This window comes from Myotis daubentonii, chromosome 13, assembly GCF_963259705.1.
Source record: "Myotis daubentonii chromosome 13, mMyoDau2.1, whole genome shotgun sequence".
NCBI classification, from domain to species: domain Eukaryota; kingdom Metazoa; phylum Chordata; class Mammalia; order Chiroptera; family Vespertilionidae; genus Myotis; species Myotis daubentonii.
This window is the reverse complement of record NC_081852.1, coordinates 40,693,978-40,712,320: the sequence shown is the minus strand read 5'-3', so window position 1 is coordinate 40,712,320 and position 18,343 is coordinate 40,693,978. Positions and strand designations below refer to the sequence as shown.

At 45.3% G+C, this 18,343-nt stretch overlaps 1 protein-coding gene across 5 annotated transcripts in view; it reads left to right on the top strand.

Moving 5' to 3' along the window:
* The first annotated feature begins 1,896 nt into the window (after positions 1–1,896).
* The window catches only part of MYOF (myoferlin), a 140,164-nt gene continuing 123,717 nt past the window's right edge, over positions 1,897–18,343 (top strand). For 3 of the 5 annotated variants that reach the window (XM_059662864.1, XM_059662863.1, XM_059662861.1), the window contains exon 1: positions 1,898–2,120. In XM_059662864.1, coding sequence (XP_059518847.1) covers positions 2,033–2,120 — 88 coding nt within the window. In that variant the 5' untranslated portion in view covers positions 1,898–2,032. Of the gene's footprint in view, positions 2,121–18,343 lie in introns of all 5 variants that reach the window. The other 2 variants (XM_059662867.1, XM_059662862.1) reach the window with 1 other exon arrangement.

The following is an 18,343-nucleotide window of genomic DNA, read 5'->3' as shown; positions in this document are numbered from 1 at the left end:
TGATAGACACGTGAGACCTAGCATGTGGTTCCCACCAGCCGGGGCGTTCTAGCAGGTCAGAACTTTGGCTTATATTCTGCTGAAGCCCCAACACCCAACACATGGTACTTCCAGACTCTCAAGTGTTTATCGAACAAACATATTTGTGATGAATAAATGGCCGATCACTGTGTTGATTTACTCCTATCTCTAACTCTTACTCTTCCATAATTTTCCTAAAAGGAAATAGTTTTCCTTAAGTGTTTTTCTTACAGTGTTTGTTAGAATCTTACAGATTTACATGTAAAACCGGATTGTCTTGGTAATGAATGTGGTTTCCAGGCCTCTGCAGGAGGACGGATGAGATAACTGCAGAAATGAGAGGTTAAGAAATGTGAACACTGCCCGGCTGGCGTGGCTCAGTGGTTGAGTGTCGACCTATGAACCACGAGGTCACAGTTCGATTCCTGGTCAGGGCACATGCCCGGCTTGTAGGCTCGATCCCCAGTGTGGGGCGTGCAGGAAGCAGCTGATCAATGATTCTCTCTCATCATTGATGTTTCCATCTCTCTCTCCCCCTCCTCCCTCTCCCTTCCTTTCTGAAATCAATAAAAATAAAAATGAAAAATAAAGAAATGTGAACATCCACATATCTCAAAAATGGTGTCAGAGGACCCATACTCAGGCCTGGCTGACTACTAACCCCAGGCCTTGATCACTAGGCACGCTGCCTAACATGCTCTCCAGGTAACAAAGATTCTTTGCTTGACCAAACTTTAGCCAGCTCCTGAACCTTCCCCTAGGCCCATTTGCACTTCCTTGTAAAATTTAGTTTTAGCAAGAACCCTACTAAGTCAGTTTAACCAGAACATCCCAGGCCCACATACACACCCGCCACATCTGAACACCTGCGCCACCTGATGACGTCTCATCCTCTACCATCCCCAAGGGGATTTCTAGTCACCTTGACCTGTGTTCAGCAAGAAGCCTGTTAGGTCGGTTTAGCCGGAATCCCTTCTCCCTGGTGTTTCCTTAAAGTAAATTTCCATCCACTGTCCCTCATTCTGCTTCTTACATCCCCACTTGCTTCCGCTCTATCTGGAGTTGAACCCAACCTCTCCCCTCAGCTTCAAAATTCCATTGCAGTGGTCCCTATACCTATTTCAGTAGCCCCCCTGACCTTGAATACAGTCGTTCTGAGAAGTCTTTAACAAGTGTCATTGACCATATATATTTTTCTTTAACGAAGGAAAGACACCTCAGGTTTAGGTCCTGAGAGAGTGGAGAGCCGTTTTCTCATTTTTATTGAAGACAGTTAGCAGCATTTGATGGACCATGAACACGTAGGTGCCCCGCTCTTACCACTTAAGGATTTTTAAAGACATACTATGGTGAATCCTTTTGGAAAGCCAAGGATCAGCCAATTTTGTAAACCCGTTATTACTGCCTTCGGATTGGGCTGGCTTGAACTAAACTCGGTTATTCCTCTGCTATACAGCAGGGGGCACCCTTTAACGGATTTTAAACATTTTTTTCCCTATAAGTTGCTGAATGGGTGTGTTCGACAGTATGAGAGAAGAAACAGCAAAAGTAAAAAAAAAAAAAAAAAAAATTAAAAATGATTAAGTAACGTTTTAATGCTTCATGAAGCTCAGAAAAGAATAAACGCAGTGGCAGAAAACCAGCTGATGTGGTTTCACGAATTGTTACTTAGAGGTCTCCTAACCTGCCCACATTTATTAGCTCTAAATCCATTTCAGTTTCATTTGTTATACATAACTATTTTTAGCTGGGGTTTGGTCCTTCTCACTTCCACATTTCCCGAATTTATAAGTGGTGCCTGGGGCACAGAGGAGGACCTGGGACTTGGATATCAGTTTACTCCAGCCTTCAGTCAACAGTCCCTCGGAGATCCACCCATCGCCTTCGCCTTCCCCTTCCCTCCCTCGGAGGTCCTCCCCAGCCTCTCTCGCTGGGCGGTGCTGCCCGGAGCGCCAGCGTCCGAGGCTGCAAACCTCGTTTGCGGAAACTTGCTTTCACCCCATTCAGAGCCATGCTGCGCGTGATTGTGGAATCTGCCATCAATATCCCTAAAACGAAATTTGGGAAACCGGATCCTATTGTTTCTGTTATTTTTAAGGGTAAGACAAAGTTTTCTTCCTTTTCTCAAGTCCTGTTTCGGAATGTTCGTGTTCTGGCTGCTATAATCTGATGACCCAATGTTGGCCAGCTGGGTCTCAAATTTCTCAGCTGTGAAAGAAACGCAAGTTCTTTCAAAGTCTGCGTTTAGGCGACTGATAAAACCAAATCTTTGGCTTTAGCTCGAGTTGGTTTACCTGGGCAGGTCAGGGGAGGGGACCGATTCCCGTGGAAGGCATTTAATTTCCCCCAGGGGTTCACAGTTCATTGAGTGACCTCTTAATAAGGTACTTTCTGTAAGCCCTTGGAGGGAAAAAATGTATTTGTTAACCCCCAAATTTCAGATATCAAAAAAGGTCTGTGTTGGTTCAAAGTAAGAGTACTATGCACCTTTTTCATAGTCCGTGCCAGTGAGAAATGGGTAAAGGAGGAAAAAGTGCAGTTTAATTGTCCGAGGTACCATTACTCCGTAAAACAGCCCCTCGCAGCTTGTCACTGGCCAAGGAGGTGGGGGGAAGCTGTTATTTTGGATTAGTTTGTTTTCCCGTTATTTTGTGCCTCTTTGTAATTGTTCATCTCTCCAAAGTTGGGATGTTTTTTGTATATTCTGTAGCTCTTAGGTTGCACACAGGGGAAAGAGCCATGGCAAAGCACGCCTGCAGGTTGGGGATCTATTTGTAGTTTGGCCTCTTTGAATGACCTTGGGCAAGTGGTCCACTTTAGCTGGATGTCAGTTTTCTTTCTGCAAAATGGGTAAGGAGATTTTAGACTAGATCATCTTTAAAAGGCCCATTGTAATTCCAAAAGGTCATTATTCTATGACATTTAATTGCAGTGGAAGGGGACAGGAGTGGCTGGTGTGACGGCACTCTCCCAGGCATTGTGAAATGATTCTGGTTTTGGCTGGATTGATGTGTCTACTAGTAAATCTGAGTTTAAGAGCTTTTTATCACTTTCTGTTTTTCCACGATCGTTGGTAAGGGCAGGAGAGTGAGAGTGAGAGGGGAGAGCGCAGAGAGGGAGCCTTGATGGACCCAGCTTTCCTGACCGTGCCTCAGCACCTTTCTCTCTTCCTCCAGGAACCTGACTGCTTCTCTCTTCCAGTTTCTGGTTAATTTATGCCTTTCTCTTTTCTTTTGTATATTTTATCTCCCCATTTCTCTTCTCAAACTTCTTCCTGTGAGTATAAGCAAGAAATGAAAGAAATGAAACTCAAAGTTGCCAAATGATTGTTTTTTTTAAAGAAATTTGGGGGCCTTGGCCAGCTCAGTTGGTTAGAGCGTCGTCCTGATACGCCAAGGTTGTGACTTTGATCCCCGGTTAGAGCACATAAAAGTATCAACCAATGACTGCGTGTTCTCTCCCTCCCTCTCTCTCTCTCTCTCTTAAATCAATAATAATAAAAAAATCTCTCTCTTCCTCTAAAATCCTATATAATAAAACCCTAATATGCAAATCAACCGAATGGTGGAAAGACCAGTCGCTATGACGCACACTGACCACCAGGAGGCAGATGCTCAATGCAGGAGCTGCCCCTGTGGTCAGTGCGCTCCCATAGGGGGAGCACCATTCAGCCAGAAGCCAGGCTCACAGCTGGCGAGTGCAGTGGCAGTGGTGGGAGCCTGTCCGGCCTCCACTGCAGGCAGGCGGTAAGGAGCAAGGACTCCCGAACTATGAGAGGGTGCAGGCTGGGCTGAGGGACCCCCTTCCCTGAGTGCACAAATTTTGTGCACTGGGCCTCTAGTCAATAATAATAAAAAATTTGAGAGCAAAAGTTTGATTCTTAAAGGACAATGTGTCTTGAGAATCTGGTTAGTAAACATCATGTAGTCATATTATATCAGAGTTTATTGACTTGTATTAAGATAAAATTTTTCCCTTGAAGCTATTACATAATAGAGACATAACCTGAAAAGTTTGTATTATTTGCCACTGATATGTAAAGACATGTAAACACATATTGGGTTCAACCTGGTGATGTCATTATTTGAGGCACATTGTATAGGTTATAAAAGAATTAGAGTTTAACACTATACTAAAATTTGACTTGTTATTTTGTCAACAATTTTAAATGACTAAAAACATGTGTAAGGCTATAAACATTCAATTGAAAGTGGAAAACTTCATTTAAATTGGGCAAATATAATCTATCCAAACAATTACATTTACTCTAGTTTCATTTACATTAACTCTAGTTTCTTTTCCAGTCTCCTTTGGTTGTACATACCCAGTGGTAAAGTCATTCATTCATTCATTCATTCATTCATTCATTCATTCATTCATTCATTCATCTGACAAGCAACCTGACAGAAAAAACAACTGTGAACTCAGAGTGGGAACATGGACTATGGCAGCTATAAACTAAATGTCTGATGACCCAGTTTTAACCAGTTGGGTCTCAAATTTCTCAGCTGTGGGATGATGGGACTGATCTCCTTGAGGTTCCTTCTGGCTTTACGAGTCTATCATTTTACAGTGCCATGTATTGAATACCTGCTGTCAGCAAGCTATGCTGGTATATATGCTGACATGCTAGAGCAGATATAGTAATGAATATGACATTTTTCTTGCTTCCCATTTATTCCAGTGGTTTAAAACCCTGCTGATGGCTGACCCTTTCCACATGTGCCTTCCAATTTTGAGCACTGTGTAAAATCAGCTAACAGTAAGTTCTGGAAGAACTGAGTGTACTTACCCCCTGGTCCATCAGAGGGGCCAGGGGCAAAAGCAGATGTGTTTCATGGTGTGTTGTGGGGTAGAGTGGGAAGAGTAAGATGTAAAAAGTCCAAATAGAAGATCAAGGCGGCCCCAAAGAAAGCCCTTGTGTTAACTGAACTGTGGAAAATTTTCCCTGTTGAATACATAAAACAGCAAGATCAAGGCCATAAGCAGTTCTTCTCACACCTAAGATGGCAGGAAGAATGGCCGTAGTGGGCTGCTTGTGGTGATGCCGTGTAGACACTGGGTTGGGAATATGCTGCACAGACAGCCAACTGGTTTAGAGTTGACCTCAATCTTTTGGGTTCAAACCCCTCTGAGGCTGACTACCGAACTTCTCAGGACCTGGTGTGAACCAGGAGCATTTGGGGGCTACTGGAGTCCCTGTTGTGTGGATGTCATTTATATTTAGCAGCGCAGGAGTAGATTCTGAAAAGCTCAAAGCTTATTTGGTTTTTCACATTCTTGGGGTGCCCTGGGTTCCCTAATGGCCTGTGAGCCAGAGGTGGCCATTCTCCCTTGAGTCCCATGTAGACAGCCAGACGGTGAAGCTGAGCCTAGAGGAGATTAGATTGGACAGAACTCTGAGGCCTCTCTCAGCTGTAAGACTTCATGATTCCCCCCAACATGACAGTTTTTGATTTTTAAATTGCAAATAATATAATATTAAAAAATTTTAAATGAAAAAATAATGTATGTATGTATAAACACAACTGGAGCTTCTGGGTTGGTAGGCATATGGAGGTGCTGGGGGAGAGGTGTGCCCAGAAAGGGCATGGAGGCTCCACACTCCTTTCCACATATCTTGCCCTATCCTTTTATAATAAGCCGGTGATTTAATACGCATGGCCAGGGTGACATCATGGCCAGGGTGACCTCGTGGCAACCCTCCAGAAGACCTCCCGGATGACCACCATGCTATGATATCCACTGGCGTCAGGCCATCGCCCCATGATCACTCTGCAGAGGGAGGCCCAGGCCTCCAACCGGTGGGCTGTGGCAGGTGGACCGGGCCTCCCTCTATGAGGGAAGCCTGGGTCCCAGGTGCCAGTGGGAAGCTGGTGCCAGCAGCCAGGGGAAGGAAGGCCTACTCTTGCATGAATTTCATGCATTGGGCCTCTAGTGTGTGTGTGTGTTTATATATATATGCATATATATAATGCATATGTACAAACATATATATCACAATAACTAACATGTAATTGTCAGTTTAAATTAAAATTGTACAAACAACAAAAAACTAACAGTCCAGAAGGGATTATACAACTAAAAAGTGAAAATTCTCATCACCCCCCTTCTATTCTTTTTCTCTCCTGATGCTTACCACCTAAAGGTAAACACTCCGAACAGTTTGAATTATTCCTGACTTTTTGGTATAGACATGTAAGTTATTTCAACCACTTCCTGTTACAACAGTGTTGCAACAGATTACATCCTTATAGTGCTTACTGTGGTGAATCTTTCTGAAGTCAGATTACCTGGTGTGTGTGTGTGTTTCTTATCTTTTCTTTTAAAGATGGGTTTGCTGAACATTGCCACTAAGTTCCATTTTCCTTTTGCTCATCTCTTGCTTCTGTGTCAAATCTCTTGAAAAGATTGATGGAGAGGAAATTTTCTCAATCAATTGTGCTTTTACAATGTGGCAGCATTGCATTCATATGAAATATCAGACTCCTAGGGAGCATTTTCTTGCAACTATAGCGATTTTCTCATTCCATCCTTATGATATTGTCCATTCAATCAGCAGAATTGTCTCTCACTTCTGGTCTTATGTCCATCTTTGCCTTGTGGACTGGCTACTGCTATTGTTCAGATGATCATCAAATAATTGTCATGTTAGCCCCACTGGTGTGGATCAGTGGTTGAGCATTGACCTATGAACCAGGAGGTCGTGGTTTGATTCCCAGTCAGGGCACATGCTTGGGTTGCAGGCTCGATCCCCAATAGGGGGTGTGCAGGAGGCAGCCAATCAATAATTCTCATCATTGATGCTTCTATCTCTCTCTCTCTCTTCCTCTCTGAAATCAATAAAAAAAAATAAGTTTTCATGTTATTACTTATTTTTCCAGATACCTCATTTCATTTGGACCTGTTTTTGGAGTGAAACCCTAGATATTTCTGGGACCCCTCCCTCCTCTAATGAGCTTTTATCAACTTTGTAGTCTGGAGTAAACCGCTTGACCTCTTTGAAAATCTTATTTTTCTTCTTGTGAAAAATGGGACTATGATGGTTTATCTGTGTGGGGGTCCAAAACGAGTCACCCCAAGATGTACCTCTGTGGTATGCAGATTACTTTGAGCTAAAGGCAACTTTAGCCACAGGCCCAAGAGAAACTTCTGTCTCTCCATCCCGCCTCAATTACCTAGAAGAATTTGAATTAGGGGCCTTGCCCTTAGTAAGTATTATCAGAGATAACTTCTTTTGACCTACCTATATGGCAGAGCAAACTTCTTTTTACTAAAGGGCGGCTCTTCTTATCGTCCTGCCATGACCCTTTAAAGTCCGCTAGGTGCGTTAGCTCATCCCTAGCTCAGGGTGTCTTACACACCCCAGTTCCCCTTTCTGTCTCTGAACTTCTCCTGCCTGTGAGGTCTCTGATTCTCTCGTGTATGAAGGGCTTTTATACATATATATGTGTTAAATATGATTATTTTCTCGTGCTAATCTATCTCATGTCTATTTTATTAGACCAGCCAGAAGAACCTTGGGGGTCGAGGACATTTTGTTCGTCCCCCACATCTGAAAGGGAGTAGATCTGTAGCGATTCCCCTAGGCTGTGATTTATGCAATAGAGGGTTTACTGACTATTCTTAGTAAAATCTACTTTGTTATTTGAAAATATACAGTTGAATTTTTAAAAATAACCTTTTAAGTAAGTAGAAAATCTGTGAGATTCCATTTAAGGATGGTGAAGTGTGAGGGGAGAAAGATCCAGTGGGTCTCATTCACCGTCATCTATGAAGGCACCTGGTGAGTGGCCCACAGGCACCTTCATTTACCCAGGGGGCCCCAAAGGACTAGTCAAAGAGATTCCCAGTGGCTCAAACGGACAATCATGCCGTGTTGATTCTAGGACCACTGTATTGTACAGGCATCTCGTTTTATGGTGCTTTGCTGTATTGTTTTACAGGTTTTGCATTTTTACAAATTAAATGCAAGATCTTCCACCAGCAAAAAGATATGACTTGCTCTCTTATGATACTCTCTTTATTGTGGTGGTCTGGGACCAAACCCAAGATATGTGTGTATTTGCAAAACACTTCAGAAGGCAAAAATGTTTAATCTACTGAGTCATCCATTCCCTTCACTTCCGGGAGAACAGAGTTTAGACACTCACCACCTAAGGAAAGTGGCCCCACCCTGTTGAAGCATGGGAACTCTCAAAGGCCCATTTCTCAAAGCACATTTTACAGGCTCAGTCATTTGTAAAGCCACCGCTGCCTTACAAAAATCAATCAGTGTGGCTTATTTTTCTTCCTCGCCCACAGCATCTCCTGTGCATGCCCTCAAGGCGAGTCCAGGGTGCTGGCACTTGTCAGCTTGGGTTTACTGGTGAGTTACTCCATTCCCATGGGATTTGGCCCTGCCAAGAGGCATGGGATTTTTATATCCTCTGCAACACCTAGCACAGGTTGAATATACATTTAATTTAAATTTAGTTTAGTTTAGTTTTCTTGTCAAGGTAACATTTGTTTATAACATTATATAACTTTCAAGTGTACAACATTATAATTTGAGATCTGTATGGACTACAATATGCACACCATTAATGACTCAGTAAATTAAAGACTTTTGCCTTTTGAAGTGCTTTGTAAATACATGCATATCAATCCATTACCATACAATTGTGGAATATACATTTTAAATGGTGTCCAGGTCATGGGCCTCAGAGAAGCCAGAATCGTGTCAGGTAGGGAGCCATTCACTGTCTTTCCCTCAGGGACTGAGTGGCCTCATGCCTCTGCCCCTCCCTGCTCTGACATCCACTTCCTGTCCGCACCTGGGCTGCCTTAGTGGGACCTCTCCTGCTCCCCTGTAATTGGCATGGGACTTGCATGGGGCTTTGGGTTTCCACGGAGGTGACTTGGTCTTGATTATACATCAGCTACCACCTCAATGTCTCTAATTGAGGAATTGATGGTGTATATTATTTAATTTTAGTTCATTTAAATGTGCACAGCCACATGTGCTTGTTGGTGACCGTATTGGACAGCACAGAGAGCGGGAGAACAGCTACAGTGGTTAAGAGTCCAGGACCTCCTCCCCCTCACCGTTGCCCAGCATCTCTATACCTCAGTTGTCTCACCTGCAAAATGGAGAGATCAATAGTCCCAGAATAAGCATGAGTAAAAAGTAAGTGTGTAGAAAGTGCTTTAAATGTTCAGAGCAACTTGGGTCTCCTGGAGATTCTGGGTAGGTGGACAGCACCATAATTTATTAAATTCTTACACTATCTTACACCTGTGTGTATGATCTTATTTAATCCTCACATCATTGTTAGGAATAGGTATTATTATCATCTTTATTTTACTCATGGGGAAACTGAGGCAGAGACAGGTCAGGATTCAACTCGGGACCATCTGATTCCAGAGTCTCTGTGTATCCCCGAGGTCATGATGGATGAAGAGATACAACCTGTGCCTAAAACAACAAAGTCAAATTATGAACGCTTCTCCCCACCCTGAATGTGTTGAGTTGTTTGGTGTGTTGGGGTCATTTGGACCCAGTTTGAAACTGGAAGAATGTGTACCAAGCACAAAAGGATTAAAAAAAGGAGAAAAGAAAGAAAACCCAGCCCTCCCGGGGTAAGTTTCCACAGGGCGAGGAAAGCCTTTATGACATGCTGTGACTCAGAAGCTGGGAGCTGACATAGCTTAGCAGTGAATTAGTTCCTCTGAATTCCACGTCAGAACCCTTGTATTAGCAGTGACCAAAGCTCTAACTTATTACTGTACATGTAAAGGATTAAAAATTTAATATTTTTGGCAGGGTGAATTTTTACTTCGCCTCACCTCAGCTCTATGGTTTATAACTGTCGTCAGTTTTTACATCCTAGTAGTACAAACTATAAGTTAAAAAAATATATTTTCCCTTCTCTCTCTTTCATTATTAAAAAAATAAAAAAATTTCCTTTTGCTTTCTTGTCTTCACTGCCTGGGCAGTCCCTGTCTCTCTCTTGCCGCTCTCTTGCTGCTGTTTCTTCCTATTGCTTCTCTCAAACATCAATTCACTCAACAAGTATTGATCAAGAGCGCACTCTGCCAGACTGTGTGCTCCGCTCTGCGGATCAGATGAGGAACAAGATTGACCTGGCTCCTGCCCGTGTGCAGCTTACAGTCTAGTGCAAGTCCTAGTTCTGAGTGAACTCCTGGAGGCATTACCATTATTTGCAGGTCACATTGAAGATGAGAGCTTACTAGCTGTGAAACAGTGCTCTTGGAGCTTCACATACATGTATTCATTTAATTCTCACCAGAAAATGAAAATGTTCATTTTATGTCTGAAGGGACCAAGTGTTGGGGAGAGTGGGTTGCCCCATTCAAGGTCCCACAGCAGGTTCCAGGTGGAGCTGGGACCCACACACTCAGCTGAGGCGGTGGCATCCCTGTGTCCCTAGGCACATGCCCAATCAGACATCAAACCAAAAAACTGGGTATGAACTCTTACCAGGAATCGAACCCACAACCCTTTGATGCATGGGACTATGTTCTAACCAACTAAGCCACACCAGCCAGGGCTATCCTGATTTTTTGAGATGAAGAGATAAGTCTCAGACAGGGCAAGAGAGTCCAAAGCTGGGCAGCCAGGAAGAGGCAAGGAAGGACTAGCACCCCAGTCCTGAGACTCTTGGTCCTGCACACTTTTACGCTGCTGCGTGCACAGCTGGCTTTCTTAGTGCTTGACATCTCCCTTCATTCAGTCTGTGCTCCATTCCCATCCCACTAACAGCAGCAATCCACAAACTCCCATCCCAGCACTGCCTCAAACCTGCAGCAACTGACCAGCCTAGCTCGCCAAGGAGCCCAGAGGTCAAAGCCATGCATAGCATGGGAAGGAGGGCTGAGGGCAGTGCGTGAAAATTGCTGCCAATGGCAAAAATCCCATTCAGAGAGATTATTAATTATGGGATGTGGGAGCTGAGGCTTGAGCCTAATTTAGCTAAAAGTTTGTTGCCCGGGAGGGATAGGATCAAATGAGCAAGATTTTGACTCAGTGCTTTGTGCTTATTTTCAAAGTTCTTTTCTGTATTTTCTTTTTTAGAAAAAATATATATGTATATTTTTTGAATATTAATTTTTTTTAAAATATATTTTATTGATTTTCCACAGAGAGGAAGGGAGAGAGATAGAGAGTTAGAAACATCGATGAGAGAGAAACATCGATCAGCTGCCTCCTGCACATCTCCTACTGGGGATATGCCCGCAACCCAGGTACATGCCCTTGACCGGAATCGAACCTGGGACCTTTCAGTCCGCAGGCCGACGCTCTATCCACTGAGCCAAACCGGTTTCGGCTGAATATTAATTTTTTATTGATTTCAGAGAGGAAGGGAAAGAGAGATAGAAACATCAATGATGAGAGAAAAATCATTGATCAGCTGATCACACCCCCTACTGGGGATTGAGCTCACAACCCAGGCCTGTCCCCTTGATTGGAATCGAACTCAGGACCCTTCAGTCCACAGGCCAATGCTCTGTCCACTGAGCCAAACCAGCCAGGCTATTTTATTTTCTCTTATACCATCTCTTGGAGACAGGGAGAGCAGAGGACCGGGATCCTCTTCACGTTGCCTGATGGAGGCAGTTTATCATTCCAGCCAATGCATAGGAGTGTCCCCGTGTCCTAGGCACTTTCACGCTTTCCCATTTGATGGTAGACCCAATGGTACGCTTTCCATCCCCTCTTACAGGACACTCAGGCCTTGAGCTGCCCCTTGGAAACTCTAGGAACTCTCCATCTCCTCAAGCTGGGTTTGAAGGGAACTTGCCGAATAGCGGCCTTCACCCATCGTCTAGCAAATATTGCCTCAGAAACATAGGCAGAGGCCGGAGAAGCTCAGAGGCTTAGGGACCAGAACAGCTGCATTCAAATTCTGGCTTTGTTTCTTACTAGCAGGTGGCCCTGGACAAGCGACTTAATTTTACTCAAAAGAAGGATGATAATAGTAACAAGTAACATATGCAAAGCCCCTGGAGGAGTGCCTGGCATATTAGGAGCCCTATATATGGCAGCCATTATTCCTGGGCATAGGTACCAATATTTATTAATGAAGAAATCTAGATACAGGGAGTTGGAGTAAATGGCCCAAAGTCACTCAGCTGTAATGGTGACAATGTGGCACCCTCAGCTCAAGGAGTTGGTAAAGAGCACAGGTTTGGAAATGAAACTGACTTGGGGCTGCAGCTCAGTTCTGCTACGTAACTCCGGGGTCTTTGGCAAGACAGTTCCCATCACAGAACCCCCGTTTCCTCATCAGTCAAATGGGGATTTCTAATACCTCCCTTGTGAGGATTAGATGTGAATGTGTTTATCGTGCCACACACAGAATAGATACTCACATGCAAAATAAACGAACAAGGCTCCGTTCTCGATCGAGGCAGCCAGTCCAGGTGCCTGGCCTACCTGGGCTTCCCCCACCTGCAGCCGGGCAGCTGGCAGAGCTGGAGCATGACCACTCCCTGGGGCCAGCCGTTAGGAAGAAGATTCTGTATGAGTCATTCAGATCCACTCAGCTTGCCCGCAGTTCCCTCGGATTTGGTTTTGATCCAAGAGTTGTGTGCCTGAAGGGGCATCTCCAGAGGCCAGTGGGGCACTGGATGCGGAAAGCGGGGCAGGGACCCTGCCCGCCTTTCTGCCTGGGCGTTCCTGTTGATCAGTGCTATCAGTGACTGCTTCAGAAATGTGCAAACACAGCCTTGCTTTGTATCACAGCTGCCTTTTGGCCAAAATGCCTTTCCCCTAGAACCCGTTTGGCAACTTCTCCTGGAGCCGCAGGGCAGCCAGGTTTGGGAAATAAAAAGTCAGAGGTACTGCTTTAGCCAGCTTGACCTGGGCGGGCCACATGTCTCGAGCTCCCCCGGATTCCTCTAAGTCAGTGGTTCTCAACCTTCCTAATGCCTCGACCCTTTAATACAGTTCCTCATGTTGTGGTGACCCCCAACCATAAAGTTATTTTCGTTACTACTTCATAACTGTAATTTTGCTACTGTTATGAATCATAATGTAAATATCTGATATGCAGGATGTATTTTCATTGTTACAAATTGAACATAACTAAAGCATAGTGATTAATCACAAAAAGAATATGTAATTATATATGTGTTTTCCGATGGTCTTAGGCGACCCCTGTGAAAGGGTCGTTCGGCCCCTAAAGGGGTCGAGACCCACAGGTTGAGAACCGCTGCTCTAAGTCCTGAGGACAGAGGACTCTCTTGCTGGCCCTTCCCAGAGCCTCCCTGGCTCTTGTGGGAATTCTCCCAGATGCTGGTGGCTGCCAGGGAGCAGTAGACACTGCCCACATACCAGCTGCCCCAGGGGGCCTCAGAGCTCTGGAACGGAGCCAGGTGAGAGAACTGTTCCACCAGGGCTGTGCCCAGTGCCACTGAGCACTTCCTCTGGGCCCTGCCCTCCAGGGAGGGCGCCACAGCCTGGACAACCGCCTGGGTCCACAAGGGCTGCTGCCCAGCTGCTATAATAAGAAGTCTTAGCTCTCGTTGAGCTTTCTGGGCCCTGTGCTGAGCACTTGATAGTCATCCTCTAGCAACTCTAGTAATAATACTTTCATGAGCTTAAGAAGTCCAATTCATTCAAATCATGGAGGGATTCCTATGCAGTGAGCACCCTGGGGAGAATAACAATATTAATAAAATACGGCTTCAGCCTTCAAGGAGTCATTATCTAGTATTAAGCTCCAACTTTGGAGACTGCTCTGTGTCTCTTTGCCAGAGTCTGGATCCCAGCTCTACCACTTCCTAGCCATGTGAACCCTGGTAAATTGCTTAACCTCTCTGTGCCTTGGTTTCCTCCTTTGTAACTGGGGGTGGTCATAACAGAATTCACCTCTTAGTGTTTTGTAAAGATTAAATGAGACAGTCCATGGAAGATACTGGGAACAGTGACTAGTTCATAGTACTTAATAACTGTTAACCATGCATGAGTGGGCTTCAGGGGTGGGGGTAGGGGTGGGATCTGTGAAATTCTAGGCCAAATAGTGGGTGACTTTGTGTGTATGTGTGAATGTTTTTCAAAAGGAAGGGTCCGTGACCTGGGGACGCAGAGAAGATGAAGAAGTACCTCCGAATGGGAGGTCAAGTTTAGCTGCATGGCTGATCTGCTTACCTTGACTACCAAAGAGCTGAGCTACTTAGGGAAGCTTTGTAAATGGCACCTCCAGGTCTCCTGGGGCCAGTTAGTAAGACATAGCAATCTAACCAATCAGGACTCAGGGGGACTTCATAAGACTCATGTACCTGGAAGAAAACTTAGGGATTATTTATTCTAAATTCACACGAGGGACTCTGAGGTCAATGGTTGAACCTTATGTCTCCCAGAGATAGCAGCTCAAAGAAATGGAGAGTTAACTGATGTGAAAGTCCAATCAGAAATGCTGGGCCAACACCTGCCCTTTTTCCTGCAGAATTGTTAAGGCTCTGTGCGATAGTGTGTCTTTGGAAATATTTAAAACTAGGGACCCGGTGCACGAAATTCGTGCACTGGGTGTGGGGGGGGGGTGTGTCCCTCAGCCCAGCCTGCCCCCTCTCACATACTGGGAGCCCTCAGGCGTTGACCCCCATTACCCTCCAATTGCAGGATCGGCCCCTTGCCCAGGCCTGACGCCTCTGGCCTAGGCGTCCAGCCCCGGGCAGCGGGGACTTGCAGTGGCAGCGGGGGGGGGGGGGGGGGGGGAGGCGGGGGGGGGACGCCGCGATCGCGCGGGCTCCGCCCCTGCCCCTGCAGGACCCCTCTGGCTGAGGCGTCCGGCCTAGGCAGCGGGGACCCACAGCTGCAGCAGCCCCGCGATCGTGGGCTTCGCTTTAGGCCCAGGCAAGGGACCCCTAGCTCCTGGGACTGCCAGCTTCGACCGTGCCCAGCTCCCATCGCTGGCTCCACCCCTACTTCCTGCTACCACTGGCCAGGGCGGCAAAGGCACCTGATTCTCCGATCATGGCTGGGGGGCAGGGCAAAGGCGGCCTCCCCCCAGCTCTTAGCTCCCCCCTGGGTTTCCGATCACTGTCAGTGGCAGGGGGCTTCTTCCTGCTTTCCCTTTCGCCTCCCTGCATTGTGCCTACATATGCAAATTAACCGCCATCTTGTTGGCAGTTAACTGCTATTCTTAGTTGGCAGTTAATTTGCATATAGCCCTGATTAGCCAATGAAAAGGGTAGCTCGTACGCCAATTACCATTTTTCTCTTTTATTAGTGTTGATGTGTTACCATGATAGCTGTTACTTCCATGAGCACCTGGCTCTCCAGAGAATAGGGTATGTGTGTATGTGTATGTGTGCGTGTATGTGTGCATGTATGTGTGTGTGTGTGAGAGAGAGAGAGAGAGAAAGATAGATATATACTAGCATATATAGAGAGAGATTTAATTTAAGGAATTAACTCATATAATTATAGGGGGCTGGCAAGTCTGAAATTTGTGGGGCAGGCTGGTAGGCTGGAAACTCTGGCAGGATTTCTGTCAGAGGCAGGATTACAGTCTTGAGGCAGAATTCCTTCTCCAGGAAACCTCAGTTTTTGCTCTTAAGGCCTTCAACTACCAGTATTTGGACAAAGCCCATCCACATTATGGAGAATAATCTGCTTTACCTAAAAACAATCCTGTATGATAAAGGCATACTATGCAAATTGTCCCCTCCACCGGGAATTCGTCTGGGAGTTCGACCAGGGGGCGGGGCCTGCCTGGGGAAGAGAGGGAGTACCAGGCCGGCAGCAGGCAGCCGCTAGGGACCTTACCAGTGCACTGGGGCTCTAGTTGATTATAAATGTTAATCACATCTATAAAATGCCTTCATCGCAACATCTAGACCAGTGTTTGTCCAAACAACTGGCATCACAGCTTAGCCAAGTTGACACACAAAATTAACTAATCACACTGGTCCGCTCAGCAATCCAGCCTTAGGAGTCACAGTGTCTCTTGAGCCTTTTCAGTAAGAGTCCAACACACTGTCTGGTAGATGAATAGCAAAGGAAATGGTTCCGTGCAAGAGGGAGCATGCTGGCTTGGCAAAGAGTGTTTGTTCAGTTCTCAGGGAAATGTTACTCAGAAGTTGGCATGCAGGTTAATTACTGCAATGGTAACTTTCACAAAACGGAGAGAGAAGCAGGCGTAGCTAATCAGAAAACAGGAAATGCCCCAAAGAACGCCTTGAGTTCTGGTCTAGGGTGTATTCTGCAATTGAATCTGTTGTTATGTTCTGGGCTGAAAGTATTTAATTCCTTTCCATAGGAAGACGTAGTCATCTTAATAAAATCAGAGTGGGAACAGGGGGAGGTTGTGAGAATGGAGAAGGGAAATTTTCCATAATTTAATCTGATGTTTAGTGCCTAAAATTTCAACCTTTTTTTTTCTTTTTTTTTTTTTAAAGAAGCGTAATTGAATAAGTGAATACTAGTAATATAAACATGTGACTCTGTGGCTTCTGGTAATGAAGGAATTTATCTATTTTTTAAAAAAAGAATTTATCTCCCCCCCCCCCACATGTCTATATGTAAGAATAGGCTTTCAACAAAATGCAATGTACACATATTTTGATAGAAATCAGTCTCCTCCTTAGAAGGGATTCTCCAGAAGGGAGAACTGGTTTGCTTTCCAGGAGGAGAGGAGCTAATGCCAGCGACTTAACCTTCCCTTCTTAGCTAGGGAGATAAGAGGTCAGTGTTTAAATGCATGGGGTCTAGAGTCGGACTAGTCCTGAGATCATATCGTTTTGTCTTTTAAAGGAAGAATTCAACTGAGTAAAGTTGAAGGTATAATTGGCTCCATTAAGTGACTCAGGCTAGAGGGCAGTGCCCTTAGCACGAACATTGTGTGCAAGTGCAGGAGCACAGGAAGTTCCACCTGAATAGCCCCATCTGATCTGCGGTCAACCTACATCAGCTAGGACTCAACCGGTCTCCTTTGTTCTCCACACACAACTGAATCACGTCTTTAGGAACATATATTGGAAGAGTTGTTGGGCAACTTGATTTTTGTTGTTGTTGGATTATCAACTTTTTGACGTTACAAAGTGCAGTTTCTAACACCCTCCTTCCCAAGTTGCCTGTAGCAGTCAAATGAAGCTTAGCCTGGCGTTCACGCCTTTACGGTGTGACCATAACCTTCCCACACAGCTTGGTTGCCTTTACTCCCTTCCACATCCCTTGGTTCCAGCCAATTGGGCTGTGCAGTGTCCCTAGACATGACCTGTTCTCTTTGCCTCCGTGGCTGACCCACCCACCCCATTTCCCCCACCTGGAGTTACCTTTTCTCCCAGTCCACATCCGGTCCACCCGTGTCCTGTGATCCCCAGCTCAGCCTCTGCTTCCTCCTCAAGGCCTTACCTGGTGCCCACAGCCCAAAGTCACCTCCCCTTCTCCTGAATTTGTATTTTCATCTGTACCTCTCTGATGCCAACTGAAGCCATCTGTCTAAATCAGTCACCTGGCCACATCTACCTCCCCACTGGACCACCTGAGAGCAGGAACCGTGTCTTAGGTATCTTTGTGTCCCCCACAGTGTCCAGCTCAGTGCCTGACAAGTGATATTTCAAAGATATTTGTTGGATGGAAGAATGACAATGTAGATTAAGGTTTGTGGAAGAACTCACTTACTGACCATTCCCATGGGCTGAGCTATGAAGTCCCTGTGCCTGACCTGGCCACTCGTTATTCCCATCACTGACCCTCTTTATATATATAACATTTCCCTCTCATATATATATATATTTTTTAGAGGCCCGGGGCACGAAATTTGTGCATGGGTAAGGTCCCTAGGCCTGGCCGGCAATCAGGGTCGATCGGGGCCTTCTGGCTGCCCTGGGGCCTTCCTTCTGGCAGCCAGCCAGGGCCTCCCTTCCCCAGCTGCCGGTTGCCGACCAAGGCCTTCCTTCATTCCGCACCACCCCCAGTGGTCAGCGCACGTCATAGCAAGTGATCGAACTCCCAAGGATGCCAAGCCACATATGATATTTATGCATTTTCTTTTTTACCCCATGGTCCTCACTATGAGTTTATTGAGTTCTTACTATGTAACAATTCATCCAGTTATTCGTTTATCAGTACTTTATTAACAAACTATTTTATGCCAGGGATTGCTTTTTGTACAGAAGATATAACAGTTATTTTTTAAAAAATACAATTCTTTACTGAGTTTATAGTACGGAGAGTCACTAATTAAGTAATCACACTAAGGAATATTAAATTAGATAGTAAAATCAGGACTTTGAGTGTCTCATTTCATGTGTCTTTTTTATTTCATTTCATGTGTCTTCTTTATCCAATGTTTCTGGCAGCTTCCAGTGA